At 41.6% G+C, this 26,270-nt stretch overlaps 1 protein-coding gene across 1 annotated transcript in view; it reads left to right on the top strand.

Moving 5' to 3' along the window:
- The window catches only part of fut8b (fucosyltransferase 8b (alpha (1,6) fucosyltransferase)), a 96,166-nt gene that overhangs the window by 24,456 nt on the left and 45,440 nt on the right, over window positions 1-26,270 (top strand). Inside the window, exon 2 of the mRNA XM_087852444.1 lies at window positions 25,360-25,958. Within this exon, the coding sequence (XP_087708570.1) occupies window positions 25,756-25,958 (203 nt within the window). The 5' untranslated portion in view covers window positions 25,360-25,755. The remainder of the gene's footprint in view (window positions 1-25,359; window positions 25,959-26,270) is intronic.

Here is a 26,270-nt window from a genome sequence, read left to right as displayed (position 1 = left end):
TTCAAATGTTTACCCCCCAAATACCCATCTGAAATGTAATCAGCAATGTGTGTATTGATTGTAAGCCTGTTTGGGGGTGTGATTGACTCAAACGCTGGACAAACAGGCAGATTGCCTGCAAGCATTTACCGTAGATAAAAAGGACAAATGCTGAATGGGGTTGCCTCTGTGATCTGTCCTTGACCTACCTAAGCACAGGAGTGTAAAGTAATTATGCTAGTATGTGAGTAAGTATGCTAGGGGTGTTTTGTGAATGGGTTGCTTTATAGAGATAAGTCAATTTTTAGTTTAATTTGAAAGTGTCAGATTCTGCTTAAACATCAGTGTGATGCCATTGCTGTGAAAAAGAACCTTTTTTAAACCATAATTAATGAAAGCATGTCTTGTTTTTTGTTGGTCTGCTCAAATGGATTGGAACTATAGGCAACCAGAGCAAGTTTCCTCTGAACAATAGAAACAATATGAGGAAGAAAGCAACTTCCTCATGTGGAATAGAGTTTTTGCAATTCTTACCAACAACCGTATTTAATATGAAGCAGAAGATTACCACTGAAATATATGTGGAAGATTACAAATTGACAAAAGTAATGACTAATAATCAAAAGTCTCAAGCTTTCCTCAGCTGTAATTTAACAGAAATTGTAACTTTGTAAAAACTGATGTGTAATTGCCTCAGTAATGATGCACGCATGGAGAAGCGTTTTAAATAGAATTTTTTGAAACATTTTTTAGGAAAGTCTAGCACTCTCCAGAGAGCACTTGTCTGTTTCACAATTATTTAACTTATCAAGTAGCTTGTGTCCCAGAAAACGATCCGTTTTTTAAAATCAGTCTAATTGTTACTTCATTAATCTTGGTTCGTTAACTACTGCTATGTGTTTTTCCCCAGTAAGCGTTCTGCTGTATGACTCTAACCTGAGCGTGCATATGTTGCTTTACTGTGAAAAGTCCTGTGTAATCACATGAGGCAGTGGGAAGCAGACACGAGAGCAATCATTCTCATTAGCGGAACTCATACTTCTGGGTTTGCTCTATGTGTACAAGTAGTTTTAAGTGTCTGCTGGACACATAACAGCCTACATAGCTTGGAGCGGTTGGGAATGAAAACAGATCAGGTTTTGCTCCATCAGGAGTCGGGTGGTGTAATGAATTCCAGTAGGCTGAGCATGCTAACGAGTTCATTATTCCTGCTTCGTTTAGGGGTAATTAGCATTTTGCATCCAAAGCCATTCAACATCGGCTTGCTCGTGTCGAATTAAGGCGTGTGAATTTAGATAAATATTTGCATAAGCGTGAAGGTATAGCAGGCTTTCAGTGGTGGCGATTTTTCTGACACATCTAAAACTTTAGGGAGTGAAAAGGATCTCTATCGAGGTTCAGAATCTCTTGATGGGACCATCAACAGAGCATTAATACTAACCTGTTTGCCGGCTTCAAACCTGCTTTCTCGCCATCGTTTTTTGTTTTCATATTTCTGCATTATCTTAACAAGCAACAAAGCATACAAGCTAGATCAGATAAGAAGACTTGTTTAGGTGTCAGAATAACGGCTTCCCCTAGTTGTTTGTGTGCTACACTTATTCTCTTATTTCCTTGAGTAGTAGTCATGACGGTGGATGTGCAAATGCATTTATTTCAAACCTCAGAAGTCTCCTATGCTTCATTAAATATTTTTACGGAGGACATCCAATCAATGTTAGTGAAAAGACAGATTCAAGCACATCCCAGTAGAGACAGATTGATTTTTCTAAAATGTCAGTGATTTGCTTTCTCTTACCAAATGTGCAACATTGACAGTTTATGTGTTTTAGCCCTCATCAGGATGTATGTACATGTTTACTTCAACAATTTTGCAGACCCCAGAGGGGTCTAAGGAGCTTGGAAAGAAAAGCGTCTTCTTCTTTAAGTTGCTTGAAGACGTTGCACCTCTCATCCGAGAAGCTTCTTCAGTTCTAAGGTCAAATGGTGGAGAGTCCCAGATTTAAGCCCTATGGGAAGTAAAATGTCTTCAAGCAACTTAAAGAAGTCCAGACGCTTTTCTTTCCAAGATCCTTAAACCACGATGACCTGGATGACTTGAGAACCTTCACAGACAGATCCCAGAGGGCTTTGCCAAAATGTTTGATAGTTTTTCCCTAGCGTAATTCCTAACCCTGAATGTTTAACTTGTATCCCTCAACTAGTAATTAATTCCCTTAAATGAATGATTTCCACCCTAAAATTGGGAGTAGTCTTACACACATATACATTCATTTTACATGCATTTGTGAATTTATAAAGCACAAAACACAAATGTGATTATCCATAAAGGTTCATTATGATTACAATAATATATGTTGTCTTCACTTGAAGTCACATTACTTTTGTGCGCAAGATTAAAGCAAATAATGTCTCTCCAGCTGTTAACAGATGCAGTACTGCCAAAAAAGGGGGAAAAACTTGTTCACAGAAGTAAAACATCTAAGTTAGTAATTAGTGTGAAATGTATTCACAGGAAGGTTTTTTAAAATTGCTGCCAACAGCATGAGGCACATCGCTTCTACAATCAGACTCAGATAGGGACTGGAAATGATACATTACTACAATGTTTGCTGTGTGCATCAAGTCTCCACCCAGTGGTATTTTTCACAGTGAGCCTTTGTTGTCTTGAATAAATAGACATATTACTGTGAGTCCAGAGTGCAGCCCACACTGCTGGTTAGCCACAGGCACACGCTCAGTCTTCAAGGGGAAAAACAAGTTCATTTGTTGGCTATTTTTTTACCTTTAATGGTCTATATTTAGGAAAGATTCTAACGATTTAGAAAAGATCATCGGCGCTATAGAAATAAAGACAGTTTGATAAAATCTTGCATACATGTTACTCATAAGTATGACCTGACCTGACAGTTATAGATACACTTAATCTGACTAAGCGAAGTAAAACACAAAGTGGTATTGTTCACATTTTTATTGGTCATATTGAGTACTCATTGACAATGCAGGATGGAAAAATTGAAAGCTTTCAACATAGTGACTTTTAGAAACTCTCTTATACCCACTTTTAAATATTTCTCCCTATAGAAAACCATACAATAATATTTCTGGGATGTAGAACATAGTATTTTGGTTAAAGTCAGCAAGACCTCAGTCACACAGGCCTGGAGACTGGTTGGCAACATCCAGTTGCTAAAGGAAAACATATATTTGACAATTGATTGCTGGAGTTTGTTGGCTGTCGCTAGGTGAAATTAGCTTCAACCATTGCTGCATTGAAAACCTTTTAGCACATTGCTGTAGTCGCCCATGGTTTGCATGGAAGATATAGACTTGCCTGCAAACAGTTACCATTTACTCTCTGAGCTAAAGTTGAAACTAGAAAAATAATTCGATGCAAACCAGAAAAGTGCAATGTGGAATATTCGCGTTCAATAGTTTAGGTTTCATTTCTCACAATTTAGAAGTACATTGCAAGTGTTTGTAGTCAAGTCAGTGTCTTTGCATCCAATTTCACACTTGTGACTGCAATCACCAACTCGCCAACCAGTTGCAGAATACAGACTTTTCTGGTTTCAGCAAGACCAGTGTTTTGTTGGGAGGAGCACACATCTCATCAGTAATCAGACTTTGTATGAAAAGTTCCAATTTCATCATCTTAATTGAAACAGCTGACTCCAAGAGCAGCCTTTAAAGCGGTTGTTAGAATGGAGGTTAACTTATCAGTGATGGCATGTTTACACCGAGCACGTTAAGTTGGTATTAGTGATTTAATTTTTTTTAACACTTTTCTAATTCTCCCCTGAAACACCCGGGGTGTGTCTGCAGCTGTTTTTAGCTCTGTAGATGTGACGGAGGGTTGTACATTTCTTTTGAAGAGCATACCACTGCTTGTGCACAACCGGGATTTGTAAACTTCACATCACAAAGATATCTCGCTCTCTCTCTTTTTCTTTCCTCTCAGAAATGTGGAACTTGGAAAGAAATAATAATCTAGCAGATTTCTGCAGGGTGAATATTTAGTTGCTAGGCAACGGTTTTTGGCATTCAACAGGAATCCTCAAGTAAAGGAGATGGTGAAAGAGGCAGGCGGGTTGGGGTGCGTTTGTGGCAAAACAGAAACATGAGTGGATCAAAATAGGTTGTATGAACAAAATGGCAATTTCCCAGGCTTGAAGTGGCTGTGTTGTTTTGACAAATTGGCCCACATGTAGGACAGTTGTTTACCAAACCAAGGCCATTTGAACAGCATGTCCCACCATTTTTTGCAGCCACTTTAGAGAGCACTTACTCATATCTATATAATTTTAAACAGTGATTTTTTTTTCTTTCTTTTTGGGGTGGGGAGGTATTGTAAAGCTTCTGTTTGGTTTTTTTTTTTTGTTTGTTTGTTTTTTGTTTTTTTCTTTAAAAAAAAAGGATGTTTTTATTTTTATTTCAGGAACCTTTAACGCACTTCCCTAAACTCCTGCAGCAAGCATAACTGTTCATATTCATCTACTCTGGCCACCGTTGTTGCTCCTTCATCTTCTTTGACTTGTTGTAGCCATTATGTGCCTCTCTCTGCCCTCGGGCAACCAGTGAAGAAGTCCATGACATTGATGCAGGATTTTCTTAACATGGTTCCCCATCCAAGCTCATTTTCTTCATCAAATCGGGAGTTCGGATATTTATAATCTTGGGGCACCAGCTAATGGTATTTGCAGAGTGAAATCAGTTTAGCGCGTGTTTTCTGTAATGGCTTTGACGGCGTGGCATTGCCAGCGGCCCTGTCTTGAATGGTGGAAGGATGGCTCTAATTTGGGCTAATGGGTGACTCAGTCATCATCATCATGTGTCCCTCAGTGGGCTGCAGATGGCTGGTGAGCCATGGGTGCAGCAGAGCCACCCTTGCACATACAGAACAACACGATGCATCAAGCCAGTGACACTTGCAGCTAACTCTGACCTTTGCAGAGCCGCATCCACTGAGCGGAGGAAAGATAAAATGAGACTTGCTTGGCTATGGGTGAACAGAACACAGAAGAGGTTACTCAGTCCCCACGCTAATCGTTTAATTTGTCATTAGATTAGATTAAAGCATTGAACCTTCCCTTGAGCAATAATTGTAGCAGATAGCTGCGGTTGTGCATGTATCAAATACCTGGGAAATGATAACGCATTCTGGGTGACTGCTTCTTTTTGCTCGACCTCAACTTATCTCCACGTGCAATAGAGACGAGGTGAGCAAATCACAGTGGCAGCTGGAAAGCAAGGTGTTGGCGGGGGGCTGCAGGTTCCTGCTGGGGCTTCTGACTGAGGCCAGGCAGGAGTGCTGCAGTCCCTAGTTACATTTCACAGTATCTGCTATCAAAAACAATTCCAGTGAACATTCACGTATAGCGTTCATATTCGACAGCTCATGGTAATGTTTTGTCTCATATCACCAATGTAGCCATATGCATACTGCCCCACCCCCAGCCCTTCCCAGCCCCACGTAACCTTGGCAACAGTGTCACATTATTACATTGTAATGATCTCTGTGGAGGAGAAAGGGTAGGTGATGGGAGGTGGTAGCATGTGTAGGTCCCAGCAGAGAAGCCGGGCAGTATACATCTATATTCAGAAATATAGATTTGTCCCCACCCCCCACCGAGAAGCATTACCAGGGTCAGAGTTCTGGTCTCCAGGCAGCTGTGCTGCACAGGCCACAGTGTGCAGCCTGCCAAAGATCACCCATGTGATTTGGGTGCATATGGCACGTCTGGATTTTGAGGAAGTAACTAGTGGCTGGTATGGAACATCTGTGGTTAAGCCACTAAAAGGAATGAGGATGACTAGCTTTTCTGTGCATACTGACTTAAACTGGGAAGTCTAGGGAAATTAACAACTCTGCAAGGCGTTTTAGACTTTATATATGCTAATTATGTGTGTTGTTTTTTTTAAATGAAAGATTTCAGAAGGCTTTATTTAGGAAATTCATTCACTCCACAAAGTTTCTCTTGAGTAGATGGCAGATGGTAGCTCACATGGCAGTGGGCTACCATATGCCATCTACCGAACATTCACTGCAATAACAGGTGAATGTGAATAAAAAGCCTGTTTGCCATTAATGATGGTCATTGTAATCAAAAAGAGATCAAATTTGGAGTATAGACCTATATTGTCCAGGTCATCTGGTCAATTGATTGGTCAGTATGGCCTGCATTGCCCCAAATGTCCTTGTTCTGACGATTTCTAGAAACTTCTACAAGAACTTAATAGAATCAAACTGTTTTTCCCAATCAACGTTTACTATACGTTTACGCAGAGCTGGCGAAAACTAATTCATGCCGTGTCATTGTCACAGAACACTGCATTTTGTTCATAAACAATAGGCTAACTTGTCAAGTAAGTTCAGCTTAAGTGGTTCCATCAACCACAACATGAGCTTGTAAGATCTTGGATATTTTATATGATTGCTCTACTGACAGTTTTACAACATTAAGCACGTTCAGCAACAGTGAATGTGAATATTAGCGGCTCCACCCAGATCAAGCTGGATATGAAGGCTACATCTATAAAAATAGAAAACCAAGACTTTCAAAGGTTGATTCCAACCCTGGTAATTAAAATGATATATAAACAAAGTCATTCTTGCCAGCTGCCTTTGTCTTGATGGCAAATCAAGATAAAAGTGTTAAATAGATTCATTTATTTTCTGAGTGATCTTATGCCGCAGTAAAGCTGGAACTCACTACTATGCAGTACCAGTATCTTTTACAAAAGTTTAACTTTAATGAAGGACTTGCTATTATATTTAAAATGTTGCATAGCCAAACTTCAATGTATCACAGGTGGAGGAAATTGGATCTAATTATTCTTGCTTCTTTTCTGACTCCAGGCAGTTTTCTTTATTGCAATTTTAAATGAAAAGCTACAGATTCAAAGCCAGATTGAAGTATATGTGAATTATTGAACTACAGTTAGCATAATGAATTGTACTTGTATGTAAAATTGGTGTGGGTGCACATAATTACATCAACTTGTAAGTTGTAATGCTTTTTAATAAAATAGCCTTGAATATGACGCACATTTTGTGGAGCCCCTTTTGTATTGGCCAAAAAATAAGTTAAAAAATCTAAAAGTATATTCTTGTTGTTTTAAATAAAGATTAAAACACTTCCAATACTGCATATTCCAGTATAACCCTATCACAAATTACAGCCTGTGAAGTTGCAGTAATAAACTTCTGACACGGTTAACAAAAAGTGCCTTAAAGGCTTCACAAAAGTACAATTTGTATTGCAGAACTGTTGCATGGGATTTCATTAGAATTTACAGATCTCATGGTATATATTTTATCTCTTGTTTGGAGACAAGCACCATCCAAAGAACATAGAACATATTCAGTACGGTGACAGTGTTTCAAGGATTAGTATGGCAAATTTGCATGACTAAGTTAGCTAACATTACTCGTATTAATTTGAAACGGCGAGGGACTTTCTTGGCTGAGTGAAAATAAGATATTGAGCTGAGTCGATGAAATGTCAACAGAAATGCAGCCAAAGTACAGCCTACATCAGTTTGGACACAAAGCTGAAAATTAATAAAAACAGGTGTCAAACAAGCAGTGGGCCGCGGATTTAGATGTATTTTACAAGCCATTAATAAGCATATTCCACGCCTCCATCGCCCATTACTAAAACTGACTGCCAACTATTAGAAAATGCTGCTTATACCACAAGTTTTTTTGCATTTAATGAAGCCTAATTTGCTTGTGTGCATGGTTGGTATAATTTCTCTCAAAGTCCTGCTTTTCCCACTCACACACACCTCGGTCTCTAAAAGAGCCGCTGGAATCAAATCAAATGAAGTCAAACGCATTTCAAACGCCCCCACCCCTTTCGAGGAACTCCCCTGATGTCTCTGGCACCAGCGTAAATATGAAAGTGTGTAAACATCCAGCTGAGCGCACGTGAGAGTTACACAGAGCACATGCACAGACTCGAACGCAAGCATCGCTACATAAAGATAATTCAAAGCAACGGCATGTCACAGGTTGTGTACATAATGTTCCTTCCTCACTCCCCCGGTAGTCCAATAGTGCCTAGTTGAAAGGACCTGTAACCCAGCGTGTGCAACTTTTTTTTTTCTCCCCCGGGAGACAGCCTATAATGAGAAGGCACCATTATGGGTCCAGCAGGAGCCCGTGCCTCTGTGCCGCTGCTACTACCACAGTTACCCATGAGGTCTTTTTCTTTGTTAGTTAAGGGAAAGAGCAGCCGCAGACGTCCCCCGCTCTCTGCTTGTTAGCCAGCAGTAATGACTAGGCTGTGGGGAGCCAGGCAACCAGGCCAAGACGCTGGCAGCCCGTTCCCCTCTGCTGGCCCTCAGCTCACCGACAGGAAGGGGAACAGAAGCAGACACCACAGAGGACACACTGGGAGGATCAGATCTGACAGACTGAGGAGGAAAGGAGGAGTGTAGAGGGGAGGAGAGTTCTACCTCCGGACAGACCGAGACCAAACTGGACCATTACCGACACACACACAAGCACGCGGGATCTAACTACCACCCTGCCAGTTTATAGACCTGGGATTATATCTGCGCTAGCTGAGCAAGATCGATGTGCACTTTGTACAGAATGTGCCTCGTAGGTTTATGTGATTCTCCAGGATCGTGTATTCACAGAGATATGATTAGAATTTCTAAGCCATGTGGTTGTTTGAATTGGAGAACTTTGTAATAGGCAACATCTTCGCTCAGGGTTTTCCAGCACAATCAAATAAGATTTGCTTTTATCTCAGATACAAAATACAATAAAAACAAAGTGTGCCTGTGGTGTTTTAGCACATGAAAGCAATTTGAAAATACATTTCACAGTTGAGTTATTTCTGTGATCTTACATGTAGCAGTTTCCACATTTTTATTTATAAATGATCTATACGCAGTCGCATCGCAGCGTGCCGTCGAAGATGGATATCACGTAAGACCAGATCAATAATCCAGAGGGCGAGTCATCTGGATTACAGGGCAATATAGTGGCAGTAACATGGAAAAGACTGTTTGTCACCATGGCCACTGAAGGTTACCCGGAAAATCAATGTGAATAATCCACATGTATGTCATGTAGCAATAAGTATGTGGAGACAATATATATTTTAATGCACTCCAAGGACCTATTAACAATGTGGGACAGAAGCTGAAGGATTTAAATTCAATTCGATTACCAGTATTTTGGTTCGCAGAGCTGAAGATGAAACCGCTGATGCTGCCTGAGGGGTGGATTAGCTGTTTAGGAAGGATTTTGATGCTCGGCGTCGATAGTTTGCGGCGGGGAAGTAGTGAAAAGCCAGTGTAGGAGATCTTAAAGACGTACACCAGCAAGATGCATTTTACCACAGAAGATGTCATTTTACCAGTATGTGCCTCAGCTTCGTCTCCATCTCTTTATGTGAACTGCAGATCGAATGCAACATTGTGTAAAGACTCACAAACAACATCTGCAGCAGTGGCAACCGTGCACTCCCTCAGTGCCTCCTTTTCCTGCCAAGACCGCCTTTGTTCCCTCTCATCTGCTCAGGCCATCATCCCTTTCTCTCCTTTCCTTGCTGTTTTCTGTCAGTGCCTTCGGGAAGACCCATCTTTCATGTGAACTGTTGACTTAGCACGGGCTCGGCCAGTCCTGCACCGTGGATTCACTTGAATGGAACTGAGCTGAGCTGACTGCAGTGCTGAAACACAATAGGCAGTGCATTATTGATTGTGTTTGTGATCTAACCTCGGTGCTTGGGAGTACCCCCACCTCCCCCTTTCCCTCCTACTCCTCCCTACCTATGCATAATTTCTGCAGCAAAACAGAATTTTTTTTTCCTCCCCCCACTCTAATGAAAACTCTTGATTCGGCATTCAAGAGCATCTCCTTCGGTTTACACACTGGTGGAATCTAGCTCTGGGCCTGTCAGAGGTCAGCATGGCAGACAGGGAGAAATGTAGAGAAAGCCTGTACAAGAGCAAAACGGGAGAGCTCTGTTATAAATAGATGTCATCAATCAGGGGAATGTCCTTCATTTGGCATGCGTCAGTCCTGGAGGGAGAAATGCATATTCAGTCTTGAACAATGACTGTCAGTCACACTGCTTTGCCTAGACACATGACAGCTGTGCACAGTAGCTTGTTACACACTTAGGAAATAGGCGCTGCAAGAAAGTAGTGGGGTACAAGCTCAATCATTCCCCAAGGGAACTAAATAAGCAACAAAATATTATCCTCCCCAGAGGACGATTGATGGACTTTCCTGTTGTCTAGACTCGATTCAGCATTGATGTTTAAGACAGCTGACTCGATGCGCAGGAAAGATTACATATTCTGTGTAATGTTGCCATCATGTCTGATGTGCAACATGGCCGTCTTGTAGAATCCCAGAACGTCACCAAGGAGAACGTGACATTTTCCCTGCGGGTTCTCCCCGACTGATCCTCGCAACTGTAAAGGGTGCGGTATGTTGTTGCCGTGTTATTGAAACAAGGGATGCAGCTGCTCCCAGTTGGATCACAGTGTTCCGCCAGCAGTGGAAGAACTGTTTAGTCTCTCCCTTCACTTCCAGATTTTACAAAGTCACGTTGTGTAAACTCCTGCTCTGGCTTTACGGAGTACTAATAAGGTCTCAGCGGTGCCTTCCCTGGATAGAAAACGCATACTTCTGTTTTTGCAGGAACGCATTCATTAATTTCTTTATTTTCCTGTGGAAGAGACGGTAGTAAGAGTTGAGTTGAACAGTGCAGCGTTAGCACTGCTTGGCACGTCGAGTTGTTTTCACCTGCTGTTAATGTAATCTGAGCAACAGGTTCTGCTTAGTAGAGAGGAGAAAAGTAGTGACTGTTTTCTCAGGACTTGTTAATATGGGTCAAGGTAGACTGCATGCCAGTGTTTCCTTTTAGTATTTAGCAAACAGCATTCCCTAGAGCTGCTTTTTTCTTTTTTTTTCCCAAATGGACTCATGTAACTTTTTTTTATTGTCCTCTGGAGGAACGTAGAGTTGAACCATTTAGGGCCAAGCATGAATAAATACACTGAAAAGGCCTCTGGTTATGAAAGACCACAGAGGGAATGTTTGCTCTGTAGCCTGTAATTGTCAGTTTCATTACACTAACAACCAATTCAGGCAAGTCAAGGCTGAATGTAGTGAATGTGATTAGTGTCTCCACTAAAGCAGAAACGCTTCTGTGTGATGATAGGATTGTTTTACTACAATACCAGAATAAACTCCTGTCGAACCAAGCAAAGGAAATCATGCCAGCCGTGCTACCTATAAATCGCACAAACCTTCCACTTGATGGTCCACACATGGAAACTGTTACACAGTCTATACATTTAAGTACAAAAGACCTACAAACAACTCACATCAAGTAGAAGGAGCATCCGAGCGGAAGCTGATGAGCAAAGCAGACAAACGCAGTGCCAGACGTAGAGCCCGAGTGGAAGAGACAGAGGAGAAGTGAGGCGGACGAACGAGTACGGACCCGAAGCAGAAAACGCAACCTGACGGAGACGAGGAGCTCTGTCAATATGGCTTGTGTGGTGACACATGGACGCCACTGCGGTGAAAGGACACAAAAAAGGCAAGAAGCTTAAAACAACATGGAAGCAGAAGGACAGAGTGATGTTAACATAGGCTGCAACGTGCAAAAATCAGATATTCACTTAAAATTGTTCTCCGCATGTCACAGATTCTACAAATTCCTGCCTAATCAACAGCCGAACTCGTTAATATCCAAAACCTCTCAATCCAAACACTGCTAAGTATTTTCTCGTCATTAAAAGAGGGTAAGAGTACTTTAACATTTTCAAACAACCCTCACCCAAAGCCAAGCAATTAAATGGGAAAACTCAGTGTAAGCTTACCCAAGTCTGCTCCAGGCAGGTCCCGCTTGGTTTGGGTTTAAATGTCAAGCTCTAACAAAAATCTGTAAAGATGAGGAAGAGGAAATGGAGTTAAAAGGAAACCAGCGAACAGAATAAAGCAAAAGGGAGTGAAGCGGGTAGTTGAAAGGGGGACAGTAGCACACCTGCAAAGAAGCAGTCAGGCAGGGGTAAGTCACAAAAACACCCAATCTCAGCTTGTCAATTATTAATTTTGGAGTCTGCTTTAGCATTTATTCATGCTGGCTTCCAGTCCATCACAGGGCCGATCCAAACAGGCCGATTCATGCAGTTGTTGGCAAATTTGAATTTTCATTTCATCTCACATGCGTGTCTTTGGAGAGCAGCAGGCAACCATCGAAGCTGTGAGAAACTCGGAAAACGAACACGGAGGGTGAAGTCCTGACTATTCAGTTTGAATATCTGACAGATACGGTGTAATAAATTTAGGGAAGGGCGTTTGAATCCTGTCCCTTCCACACAAACACACCCGCAAACAGAGAGACCTGTCCATGTTGTTCAGTGCTTTTTTTTTGTTTGTTTTTTTTAAATAGCATGGTGTTTAGCAACGTATCAGAAAAAAGTCGAACTTTTTTTAAACTCAGAAACAGAACTTTAGAATCGAGAGTGTGTCCTGGATCAAGGTGGTTAGCACCTAATTTCCTAATTAACCTAACTTCACACAGAATGCCCAGGACACCTTTGCTGTGTCCAACACCAATTTATAGAACCACCTCATTATTTTGGGGGGTCTGTATATTTTTCTTTTTATTTGAAAGTGGTTGGTATCCTCTATTTACATTGTTGCCACCTTCTGGCAGTTGTACCACCAGGCACAGAAAGAAGAATATTTTAAGATGAGAAATAGTTGCGTGACCCATCCTTTATTAAAATCCATAAATCTCTAATGCAGGACTATTTAAAGTGGATTCCAGTCCAGGCTTCATAATAAAGTCTTTTGTTTTAAAGGGAAGACAGGAGACTATAATAAACTATAAATTTCTTCTTTTTTTTCTAGGCTAAATGCCTGAATTTAAAAGGTAAACTTTGCTATATAAGCATGTCACATGTTACTGGTGATATGTCTTTTTTGCATTGTCGAGGATTTAAGGTCAAAGAGCAAAGGAGCTAAGAGGTGAAGACGAGAGGATGGAGGTAATGTAGCGGAGAGCGATGAATCTGTGGGAGCTATGTGTTACTGCTGTTTATAGAACTTCTTCTCTGTATTAGTCAGGACTCGGGCCCCTCGGGGAACATTTTTCATCTCTCCCTCTGTCTTCGAGTCTACCACCGCCGTCTTTCTTCTGATTACCACCTCCATGGATTCCTCTTTTCGTACCGCACTCGTTTTTATTTTCCCTCTTTGTCTTTCAATACAACTTTTTTTTTTTCTTTAAATCTTGGTGTTCTTGCTGTCTGGGCATTCTTGTGCTGTTTACTTTTCCCTCTTCTTTATTCTTAGTATTCCTCATCTGTTGTTGCCTAGATCTCGCTGTCTTTTTTTATTTATTTTTTATTTTTTTAGCCAAAGCTCTTTGTTTTCTTGCTTTATCATTCAAGCCTTGGCTTCAAAAAAGGGCACTTTGGCTTGTTTGGAAGGGGGAACCACATTTGCCCTGAGCCAGGGTATAATGGGAGTTAACCACTGACCGTAAATTCTGTTGCAGAGGATGAGGGAGGTAGGAAATGTGCAGCGGTTGGGCGCGCTGCTTATTGTGTTGAAAATGTAACTTATCGCACAAGAGACCGCCGAGGACCCTGTTCTCGTCAATCTAGGTTTTTATTGGAAGATTGCAATAGAACACCAGAACAATTTTTCTTTCCCTCTCCCCCCTGTGGCTGGTGTCCCATAACCACTGATTTCCAACCTCAAACACCTTCTTCCTCTGTCTGTTCTCGCTGCAGTGACATTTCTTATTTTCTCCCTTTACTTTCTTCCAGGTCTTGTTACGTGGGCTGGTCACACATAAGGTCATTTCATCATGATTTTGTCTTTCTTTTCTTTTTTTTCTTCTGGTAGCAGATCAGAGAGACTGTTAAGAGTGTATAACTGAAGTCCTCCTTTTAGAGCACTTTTAAAACACCTTTTTTTTTAACTATCAATTTAATTGTGACTTGATGGCAAGTTATAAGAAATGTCACAGAGTGCGAGCACTGTCCACCCTGTCTCGTTCCAAAGGTATGATTGTATTTTGGGAAAAAATCCATATCCAGTAGATACGGACATATCATATTATGCATCACTGCATATTCCGATGATAAAAATCAGGCAGTTGAGGACAGTGTAACTGTAGCTATGCACTCACTGTCGCTCTGTGTCCTCTTTATTCCTCCTTCTCACCTTTCCTCTCAGGCCAAAGATTTTCTTCTATTATCCCCAGTTTTTTTTTCTTTTTTCCCCTCCACTCGCCTTTCTCCTGTGTATTCTGCCACTCATTAGACCACTTTGAAGTTACCGAATGAAGGTTGGCACCCTCTATATGGGGTCACTGCAGGCTCAGCCACCCTCCCTCACTGCCCCCATCACTTTAGCTCGTCCCCGGCACCCCAGGCTGTGAAAGGTCAGCCGTCATTGGGACTCATTATGAGTAACAGAAACTAGAACGGACAGTAGCTGTGTGTGTGGGTACCGGCAGCAGTATAGATCACGGTGGAGGTAAAGCACAGACCTTGAGCTTGTGCTTTTTTTGCTGCTCATAAATAATGATGGCCATTATGCAAACTACTTAATTGTGGTATTCATAAAGTAAACAATCCATTTGTAGTTTCCCCTAATAAACACACACGCTGAAACTTAATGCCCTTAATGCACCAAACATGATGTATATAGCTGCATGAGTGGCATTGACACTTGCTCTATCCCCCCCTTCTCTCAGACACATTCCCAAATGCAATGCTGCAAAGCCAGTTCATCACCCTCACTGAAATGTTGAATTTACAATCATGTCCTTGACCACGTCTGGACCCCGAGATCCACCTTTAGTCATCAGGAGACAGATTGGGTTGGCAGGCAGAGCACCCGCCCAGTTTCATTTGGGCATTAAAAAGTCATAAAACACAGGACTGATTGGTGGATTTTTACGGCTAATCATATGTCCCTGTGTCCCAATTAAAAGCCTGTTTGTATAAACCTCTGGCATAAACAAGCCTTAGACCACCCACACCCCATGCCCACATGGGGTGTGGGTGTTTGAGAAGTCATGTTTGTGTGTACCTATCTTTTGTCACTATGTGAGCACCTGTGCATGTGTGAATGCGTGTGCTCGTGTATCCTGCTGTCAGCGAATTCTCCATAGAGATAACCTTGAAGGAGAGGCTGTGTGCTGAGCTCTGATACTGAATGCCAAGCTGCAGTGGGCTCAGTGGTTGTGTGGCTAGAACTTTTAGCCACTTCTCTGAAATTTAATCCCAAACTTGCAATGAAGTGGGCTGCCAGAAGTGGTCTTGCTGCCTCCAAGTTATCATCAAAGCCCCTTTCAGGCATATGCTGTGTTCCATGTTGGTTTTGTGTCATATAGAGTGTTTATATCTAAAGGATATATGGGTTGGTTTGTAAAGACCCGTTTTAAACCCCTGGACTTAGTAGTTTAGACTTGGAGTCAACTGCCTGAATAAGCACCCTGGACCTAATATCCCATACAAATTTGCAAATTACTGTCAATGTGGCTTAAGTGTGAATGTATGCAGTCACATTGACAACACTCTCAAGAATTGGGCTCTTTCCAGTAACATGGAAATTTAAAAAAACTAGAATGGTTTTTTTTTTTTCGCATATGCATCAACCATTAGGGTTTCCATTCTGTGCTATTAGCATGCTGTAACTGTAATGAATGAGTTTAACTGTGAGGTGGTGTATTTTGGATGCTGGCAGTGGGGAACTATAATCACCAACAGGTGTAGCAAGAGCTGTACTTATATATCTCAGCCACTTAGGCAATGTTTTATGGCTTCAGGTCCACCATACATTATTCCTGTGTAGACTTTATTTCATCTTTGTGCTTTCAGCCTTTTTGATTAAACAAATTAAGTTGGGCTGGTTTTAGTAATGCCTGTTATTTGCTTTGTGTTCACAAAGTTTAGACCAAATCTTTGCTCCCGTGAGACCTGTTTAAGAAGATACACTATGCATCACTATAAACTAAAAATATAAAGCTCCTCAAACTAGACATTAACATATGTTCCAGCAAAAATACTTGGCAACAATAAAGTAAATAATATCCACCCTGTGGCGCAGTTGCTTGCTATGCCCAGTTTGAATTTAAGCCTTGATAATCAGCATCTTGGCCAGCAAAATAACAAACTGGAGAGTGGTAAATGGCAGAAGACAATTCTTTTTCTTTTTTTTTTACCCAGATTTTGTATGGAGTCATTGTATTTGGTGACCCTTGGTTCTATGATGCTACTGTACTGTTATCTCTAAGGCATCAAGAGATCATAAATCAAACCTGTCATATGTTAGGTGGCTGGATAGTAGATGGTATGTTGTATTATAAAATTTTATAAAACTAAAAAATTAATTTATATGAAATACTTCTTGTTCAGATATTTCAGTATATCTTTATAATCTCCCAAGCACACTTACCAGCTGCTTTATTCAGTCCACCTTGGTGATACTGGGTTGGATCCCCCTATTTGCCTTCAGAACTGAATTAATTCTTCATGGCACAGATTCAACAAGCTGTTGGAAACATTCCTCAGAGATTTTGATACATATTCCCATGATAGCATCACATAGTTGCCTTAGATTTGTTGGCTTCATATCCATGATACAAATCATCTGTTCCACCACATGCCTAAAGTGCACGTTTGGACAGAGATCTAGTGACTGTGGATGCCATTTGAGTACAGGGAACACACTGTCATGTTCAGGAAACCAGTTTTAGATGATCTGAGCTTTGTGACATGGTGTGCCGACTTGCTGAAAGCAGTCATCGCAAGATGGGTACACTGTGGTCATAAGGGGATGGGCATTGTCAACAACAATATTCAGATAGGCTGCGGTGTGTAAACAATGCTCAGTTGGTACCAGAGGGTCCAAAGTGTGCCAAGGAAACTGTCCCCTACACCAATACAACGACAGCAGCCTGAACTGTTGATACAAGGCAGACGGGGCAATGTTTTCATGCTTTTACACCAATTTTTGGCCTGAACTTCACAGTAGATATCAAGATTTATCAAACCTCACAATGTTTTTGTTTTTTTGTTTTGTTTTGTTTTTGCGATTTTCTGTTGTTAGTGGGACAGTCAGTTTCCAATTCTTATTGGAAAGGAGTACCACACTGGGTGGTGTGGTCTTCTGCTGTTGGAGCCCATCTGTTTCAGGGTTCATATTCAGAAATGATCTTCTCCACACCATTGTTGTAATAAGTGATGCAGCAAGAGCCGCACTTGTATATCTCATTCGTTACGGCTTTGCTTGCGCAATGTTTTATGGCTTCAGGTCCACCATAGATTATTCCTGCGAAGACTTTATTTTGTCCTTGTGCTTTTAGCTTTTTGTTGTAATAAGTGGCTGTATGAGTTACTGTCACCTTCCTATCAACTAGAAAAATCGTGGCCATTTCCTGACTACTGACATCATCCAGAGAACTGCCGCTCATTGGATATCATGTTGTTTTCTGACCATTTTCTATAGACCTTAGAGATGATTTTGAGCAAAAAAATGTTTTGAAATACTCAGACCACCTGTCTGCCACGCTGAAAATCATATAAATCACCTTTCTTCCCATTCCAATACTTTGTTTGAACTTAAGCAGGTTTTCTTGACCAGATCTACGTGCATAAATGCATTGGTTTGCTGCCAGCACCCCCGCTTTTTTTTTTCTTTTTCTTTTTTAAAGCTACCGTGTTTCCTGCCTGCAACTGCAGAAATTAAACTCTGTGTTGAAATGATCTCAGTGTATAATACATTAGCTATGGGCTTTTCATGTATATAAAATGCATTACATTCATTTGCACATCATGCCCTTTCATCTTGCCAGTTCACCATCTAGCCGTTATTCTCCTCTTTCCCCACACCAAGCTTTCACCCTGCCTTTTAGCTTAAGTTAATGGACTCCTGCACATTCTGCTTAGAAATGTTGTAAAGTAAACAGCAGCTCATGAAATATTCACCGCTCTCCTCTGTGTGGAGGTGTGTGTCTGCGTGTGCAGTCGGCTGTACTAAGCCGTGCGACTCCCACACACCCACTCAGAGTCACATGCATGCATATGAAACACAAGGGGCACCCCAAAAAGCTAAGGGTGTCTCCGTATCCTGGCTCTGAGCCAGCAGAGAAACGAGTGGGAGCACTCTGGCATTGAATGACTCATACATTTGCTGATATTCATACTGGCGGAGGGAAAAAAAGTCACACTCAAAATTCAATCTCAGTATTTAGTTGCAAATGGCTGAAAACAGGAGGACAAACATTTCAGGTTAGGATACTCTATCCGGTCGTTAAGTGATGACGTGACGAATCCTACTTCCGGGCCTAAAGTAGTCTGCGTTTAATATGGCTTTTGTGTTGTTAACATGTTTAATGTTTTGTATTTTCTTCTATTTAATCTCAAAAAGCTCCTAAAACAGTCAGTGATCACTGTTGACCTCCCTTGGCTTTTATTACCGCTAATCATTTATTTAAGCTCAGTTTTAAAACCTTAGGATGTAACTACAGCCCAGCCCATGCAGCAGTATATGAATGACTAACCTCGTATTGTGGATGGATTATCTCAGTTGTTCTCCTGGCTGAAGTTTGGTCCTTTTACAGCATCCTGCCATGCGATTACATTTGTTCCTGACCACTGAGAACACTCGCGTTAACTTTTATCGAGTGGAAAAAAAGTTAGCTTGTTTATATTATGCTAACATAGCTGTGTCGCTTGCGGTCACGTAGCACATCATTATATACCAGCTAGCCAAACTTCAGTAACCCTACAAACGTCACTGCTGTTTAGTTTTCTGTCTTCATTTATGTTGGAAGTGATAACAGAGCTGTACGTTTTAATTTGTTTCCAAAACCCCACAGTCAGGACATGCTATATTGTATTTCGATAGAAGCTAGCGAGCTAACTTCCTGCTAACTTCTAACTCCGTTAAATGTCATAAATTCCGTTTTCATGGATGCCTGGGTGTTAAACTCAATTGTTACACCTGGTAGAGCAGAACACTGATCATTTTATTAAAGATGAAAGACTTTAGACAGTTTTTCAACTCTCAGTAATGCCATAGTGATCGTTTGATATATGGACCTGCAGCGGAGTTTAGGCCCAGACACGGCTAGTGACGTCAGACTTAACGACCGGATTGTATGTTATTCATAATCCAGAACCATGCTATTTCAACTGTTGCTGTTTCTTTTTGGATCCTTTTTTAAGTAGGAAGGCACCAGTTTTTAATATTCTGGCCCTATAATGTTTTTTAAAATAACAGTTTGGCTTGTAGTTAGAGTTCCTTTTAAATAAGTTTGCATGTTGAATGGAACAGTGGGTGAAGCTCTTGTTACTCTCTCAAGTCTGACATTGAGACACCAAGGGTTTTATCTCCCACTTTGAGAATGAAGAACAAGGGACACCGTCTGTTCTAATGGCAGAGCAGGGTTGTGAGCACACTGAATCATTCCTGGATAAGCACCAGCCAAAGATAAATGTCATTGTTTGGCACTGTGATATTAGCAGACATTAATGGTAGTCTGATAAATGCCATTCCCTGATTCTTTTACTCATTTTACTTTTCATGTATTTATACAATACTTAAAATGTGTCAACCCTACGACTCCACTACATATGTCGTCCTTCCCATGTAAACAGGAGGCCTAAGGAATCAAAGGTCGCTGGACTACACCTCAACACGAGCTGAGAAAATAATCAGAAAGGCTGCTCTACAGCGTTTGGAAGGAAACCATAAGAAACCAGCGCAGCTTTGTGCTTTTCTTTCTTTATTTTTTAAAAGGCTGCTTCTCTAACAACAGCTTGTTCACTCGCTGGAGGATAAATAATGGTTAAAAATTGACGCCAGCGCTGCTACATCTGTGCCGTCCAAACACCAGCCAGAATGCCCCCTGCTTTGTGCTCGTAAGCTGATATGGAGAATCGCGTGTCTCCAACCGGCGATATGCTGGGATGGAAAATTCACAGTTCTGTTGAATACGTTGACAGTATCAGCAGAAAATACATCTTCTTTTCAATCATAGGTCACATTTAGATTCATCTGTCAAAGAGATATTTCTGCATCAGAGCTATGAATGTGTAAATGGCTTTTCCACTTTCATTTTTTTCCCCCATCGGCATTCTTTCACTGCTGCTCTGCATTTGTTCCTTATCCTCTTCTACCTGTCTGTTTTCTAGACACATGCATCATATCTACCTGCCACCGCGCTATAAACCACGGCACAAACACAATCTGCTATATGTCCTCCTCAGGGTTGCCCTAGCAACACACACCAATGCATCTCCTCCGCCAACAAAACGATAAGTTACTATCTATAGCCGTATAGGTGACTCTCTTAGAGTTGTCCTCGAGGTAGAGTGGTTGTGTTGGCGTAATAGAAGCCGTCCTAAGCAGAACTGCATGCATAATTCAGTAGTGGACCTCATCCCGGCGCTTATTGTCTGGAGACCTGAGGCCGTTGATAAGAGATAACCTCTGCTGCAGCCTTAGTCACTCGGAAGAATCACCAGCAGGAGTGAAAACGGGTCAACTCTGCTGACCCCTCGGGCTTCTTTATGTTGCCACAGCACAGTGACATTTTGTGACAGGTCTGACAGTCCACCCTGCAGTGCCACATGTAGCACACCAGCCTTGACCGTGAAGGGCATAGTGAGAGAATGATGATGTTTGAAACCCAAGGTCACAAGGAAGATTTGGAGCGTGTAGGTGGCGCAGACCAAGGTTCTGTTTATGAGCAGCACTTATTCCTTCCACTCATAAAATTGTAGGACTTCACATTCAGGCCGAAGCAGTCACGTATTTCATTTTGTCTATAGTTGCTAAAACCTGACAACTCTGTGGGGGGGTTCTTCTGTACTTGGTAGGATAAGGAGGAGGGGTTTGGGGGAAGGAAGCGGAACAAAGAAGAGGTGCGAAATGGCCAACTTCTCTAAAATCTCATTGTCTGCATATCTGTCAACCAGTCCAGCTTAAAAATGATTGTGCCACAGTGGGGAACTTTCATTTATTTAACTGACTATTATAATTTCCATTATTTATGTACCCCCCATTTGACTCAAGGGCAGATGTGAGAGGTTTGCAAAAATGCAAAAATCTTCAGTGCTTGGCTCGATTCAGCTATATTTCTAGTAACATATTTCACTGACAGATCTTCATCAGTGGAATAAATTATATCAAAAGTATCATAGTAGAAAACATTTTCTCTTTAATCAGGCCACATTCTGCATATTGAATAGATGTCTCCTCATTCATTTAATTAGAAGAGTCATTGTATGTGATTTTCTTTTCCTTTGACATTTCATCACAGCCAAGGCTAAGCTGTAAAGCACAATGAAAAGGATTTGTTAAACCTTCCTCATTCATTTTATGGAGACATTGACAGGATTTGATAATTGTCATAATGCGCAGTTAGTAAAGATGGATTTAATATAAGGAGATAGAATTAACCAATAATCCTCTAGGTTTTCAACCTCTTAATGAGTATTTCTATTTTATGTTGTTTGTTTTGTTTTGTTTTTTGGTTTAACTGCAAGTGGTTGATCCAAGGTTGTGTTATTTAACATCTAGACACCTTGTGTTCTCTGTGACATTTAGAGAGCTTAATAACCTCATTGACATACTGAGATCTAGCCCATAAGTGAATGGATATTAGCTCACGAAAAAGTGGAGCTCACACTGAGGTGGGTTGCAAAGCAGCTTGCAGATATGGAGTGAGAGACAAGCTGTTAAATCATGCAGCATATCTGAGATTGCCAAGAAGAATAAATGAGCCATGGGCTGATCTGCCAGTATAGTGGCTGAGCTTGACTTTGTGGCTTTCCATTACTAACTTTAGTCATTAGTGCAGAAGATTATTGTGCTTGGTTTTCATATATGATATGCCGTGTACACTACACGGCCGTGCGGTAGACTGGGGACTAGGGATGGGTATTGATAAGATTTTCACGATTCCGATTCCATTTTCGATTCTGTTTAACGATTCGATTCTTTATCGATTCTATTATCGATTCTTATTTTTTAAAAAGGAGAACACTAAAGTCGATTAGCTTAGAACTTTGTTTTATATCTTCTCTTTGAACAAGATAGAAGTTTAGGAGTAACATGGCCTTACAAACCCAACAGTGAGATCTTAAGAGATCCAGCCTACGGCTCTTCAATGGGGTGTCACAGGGTCCCCAGGAAAAAAAACTGTAAATGTAAAATAATAAAATAAATATTCTCCTGTAGCAATAACAAAGTGTAACATAAATTATTCTGTAGCAATTACACAAGAATATCCAATATTGTCCCTGCCTACAATTAAACACATTCCCTTACCAAAGTGAAATCGAGGGCATCTGCTGTGGTAAATGGGTGCAAGCCTTTTACCACAAACTTAGTCACTGCTCGGTGACATTCGTCTATCCTGGCCTGAAAGGAGACGCTACCTGTAGACTGCAGCGAGAACTGCCAGCATCTGAGCCAGCCAGACTCTGTCTCTCTCTCTCATCATGGTCACCTAAATGCACAGTAATGGCAGGTTTTGTAATAAGGCAGATCGCGCTAACATAATATGCACTGTTAGTTGATTATTTACCTGCCGCAACGGGAGAGGACGTGCAAACGTTACCGCTGATGCTGGGTTGAGATTCACGAGTCCGGAACGGAATTAAAAACACGACATTCATTTAAGGTCATCGCGTGTTTTGTGAGCAAATGCTTTTGCATATTCATAGTGTTTCCTCCCTTAAATGAAATATCTACTTTGCAAGTTGCCCTGTTGTCATCCGTTCTCGTAAAGTATAACCAAACTTTTGAGCATTTGAGCCGCTTAGGCGCCGTGTTTCCTGCCAGGTAAGCGACACTCCGCAACGTGGTGACGTCATTCGGGGCGACTGGAATCGATAAGGGAATCGTTTGCAAAAATGGCAAACAATTCCAAGGAATCGAAACAGTGGGAATACGGTTCTCAACAAGAACCGGGTTTCGATACCCATCCCTACTGGTGACATCAAAGGTGCTCCTTGTCTGTCATCCTATGAGAGAACAAGGACAAGATTCCCTATTTGATCCCAAGAGGAGACAGAAATCCCTTTTGGAGCTGCATCAAGAAAGGCATCCAGTGTGGAAATCCACCAAATCATGTGACAATCCCCTTCTGAATATGGGGGCAGCCGAAAGTAGCTTAAAGTGATAAAGAGGACTTGCACAGCATAATATTTTCAGACTTAGTTTGTCTAGTATGAGTGATGATTTAGGGATAGGTCTGTTCTCCATAATTCAACGCGGTATTCTCTTCATTTGCCAGTCCGTGCTGTTGAATAACCTTTTCTGTGAAGGCTCCACTTTATATCACACTTTCTCTGTCAAATATTTTTGAAGCCTGGCTCAAGCCAGTACTGGTGACCTCTCAGACGTCTGAGGGCTTCATCCAGAGCCACAGAATAGCTTATACAGCTGGTTTTTTTGAAGTGCTGTTAGTGATTGTCATGAAGATGAATTTAATCTTTTTTTGTTCACAAAAAAGTGCCCTGAATTTATTGTATGTGTATATGTGTATTTTGTCCTTTTTAGCGTTTCATTATCTTGACTGATACCACTTCACTAGTTGGTGTCCCAGTAAGCCCATTTCCTTATGTTAATTTCCCCAAAGTTCTCTTATTATACCGGTTAAAATATTACTAACTCAGCTTACCTTTTTTTTTTTGTATAAGTAGAACCAATAGCTAGAAATTTTATCTCAGAATTTTCTCATATCCGATTTGGCAGCAGTTGCCTGTCTCATCCGGCAGTTTCGCATTTATCAGTTTTAGTCTGCTGCACACGAACCTCATTATATTCCCTCAAACACAGTGACAAGGGTTTATGCAGCCTGGCTTTTAGTAAAGTCCCAGTCGTGCAATAGCTGGTGGAGTGCTATCCTCTCGCACCTCTTATTTTCCATAATAAAACACAGCTCAGCAAATCTGTGTGCCGCATGCATAAAGGAGAGCTACCCTTGTGTCAGCCCAGGTTAGTCACAAAAGGAGCACCGGCAAAGAAGGAATGTCTGCTCAGATTTTAATAATCCCACATCATTTGGTGAGGAATGAAGATGAATTGTTTGCAGCTTGTTGTTTCAGAGATCTCAGCTGTTGCATTCTGGGCAGTTTGCGCCACTGAAGCATGAACAGCTTCTATAGTACTGCAACATGGCACCATTAGTGGCCTACATATCGGCTACGCTGCTATGGCATACATGGTTAGTTACTCTCAACCTACTTCCATGCTGCCAGGCGAACTCCAGCAGGAACATTTTCTTCTATCTTGAAAAGCTCAGAACAAGAAACACCAGAGACATCGTGACGTTGTCAATCAACGCCATCCCACCAGCTCCGCTCACATAAAGACTAAGATGCTTGGCATTACTCCAGCACACTCAGTACAGTCAGAGATGTTAGCGTACACACACATTCACTTGGATGAACTGTACACGCACGCGTATCTGCCAGTCTTCATCCCATCACAGGACTAGTCTCTGTTGCGTGGCAGGGCTTTGTTGGGGAGTTGACAGCGAAGGTTGCTTCATAAACCCGGCACGCGTCCATCAAAATCTCCCCCGCTGCTTTGAGAATGAAGGGATGTGATGATCCAGGGATTTTTTTTCCTTTTTTTTTCTCTGCCCTATTAACTCACTGTATCACCTTGGCAGTGTTGTATTCTGTCACCGAGGCTACCAGGATGGCAGGGGGTCACTTGGGAAGAAGAATGGTCAGTCTTCCACAAAAAAATAAAAAATAATAGTCTTCCACACAAATAAATAGTTAAATGTCGGATTTAGTCGCGCTTTAACTAAGATCGAGGAAGAGCGTGTTTGAAGGGCGGTTGTAGGTAAATTAGTGGTTGTGTCCGGTTCGTGAAATAAAAATGTCTTCGCATAGAGGCTTCTGTGTGTCGACTTCGTGCATGTTGAGGAAGTGACTGTTGACAGACTGGAATATGTGTGCGTCCCTGTCCTGCCTCGACAGCAGTGCAGCATAGCTCAGGGACTGCACATCGCTACGTATATGCAAATTGCAGTGTCACACTGATCAATCCTGTAGGCTGCTGAGACAGGGTTATGTCAGGACTAGTCAGCAGCATCTTGGCTGTCTGTCTGCCAGTCTGTTTGTCTGGCCTGTTCCGCACTGTTTCTGTATTGCACTCTTCTGTTGGATGCTTTGCTCTCCGCTTCTCCTCTTCAGGAATGCTTCTCTGCCAAGTTGACCTATTTGGCAAACTATTCAGTGGCTGTAATTTGCTTCTGTTTCCCTATCGAGCACAGAACGTATTTGCAAATCAAAACTTTGTGCAACAGGTTTAACTAAGTCCAATGTCTTTCTTTGTTTCTACAGGATGCAACTTGAATAAAACATATCCTGTGGGAGTGGAAGGACACAGAAAGGTGGTGTTGGACGACCTTGTCAACAGGGATCTGGGAGGAGGAGAGAAGATACCAATCAGGCTGTGAAAACTCAGACTTTTGAGCATATTAGCCAATCATGCTTTAGCACAGAGGAGAGGCTGGTTTATTGGCGGAGAAACACCCACTGTATTTTTACCAAACACTCCTTGGTCATAAACAGACACATTTCCCATTTGTCATTTCCCATACCTGCCGAGATGTCAATGCCACTGTGGCATTTGTGGTGACAGAGCACAAAGTGCGTGTGCGCATCCGGCTGGGAGGCCGGCGGGTCGGTGGGTGTACAGGCACACCTAGAGGCATTTTTGGGTTGCGTTGCTGAAACATGCGGCCCTGGGCGGGTTCATGGCGTTGGATTACCCTGGTGCTTTTGGCCTGGGGAACACTCCTCTTCTACATTGGTGGTCACTTGGTGAGGGACAGCGAGCATCCGGAGCGGTCCAGCCGGGAGCTCTCCAAGATCTTGGCCAAGTTGGAGCGACTCAAGCAGCAGAACGAGGACCTGCGGCGCATGGCCGAATCGCTCAGGTAAACTGCACGTTTACTTACTCGCATGCTACAATTAACCGTTAATATTTCTTTTCAGTCTTTTAAGTCCCTTTACCTGCACATGAGTACTGGTTGTGTCTTTCTGGATTGAATTGTTATCCACCGTCTTCTTTTTCCTTTTCCGAAGATGTTCTGTAGTATCAAAGCAAAGCTAGAGTAGAGTTTGTCATTTTGATCTGTATTTGTAGGTTTTTTTTAAAAAAGTTTTTATTAAAATGGATCTGTTCCCAGAGTTTTGTTACTACTAAATCTAGAGATCAGACATTTGGCACGAAACACACTTAAGAACAG

The sequence above is a fragment of the Neolamprologus brichardi genome, chromosome 15, assembly GCF_056152115.1.
Source record: "Neolamprologus brichardi isolate AB-2024 chromosome 15, ASM5615211v1, whole genome shotgun sequence".
In the NCBI taxonomy this organism is placed as follows: domain Eukaryota; kingdom Metazoa; phylum Chordata; class Actinopteri; order Cichliformes; family Cichlidae; genus Neolamprologus; species Neolamprologus brichardi.
Note: the sequence above shows the minus strand (reverse complement) of the source record. Positions and strands in the feature narration are given on the sequence as shown.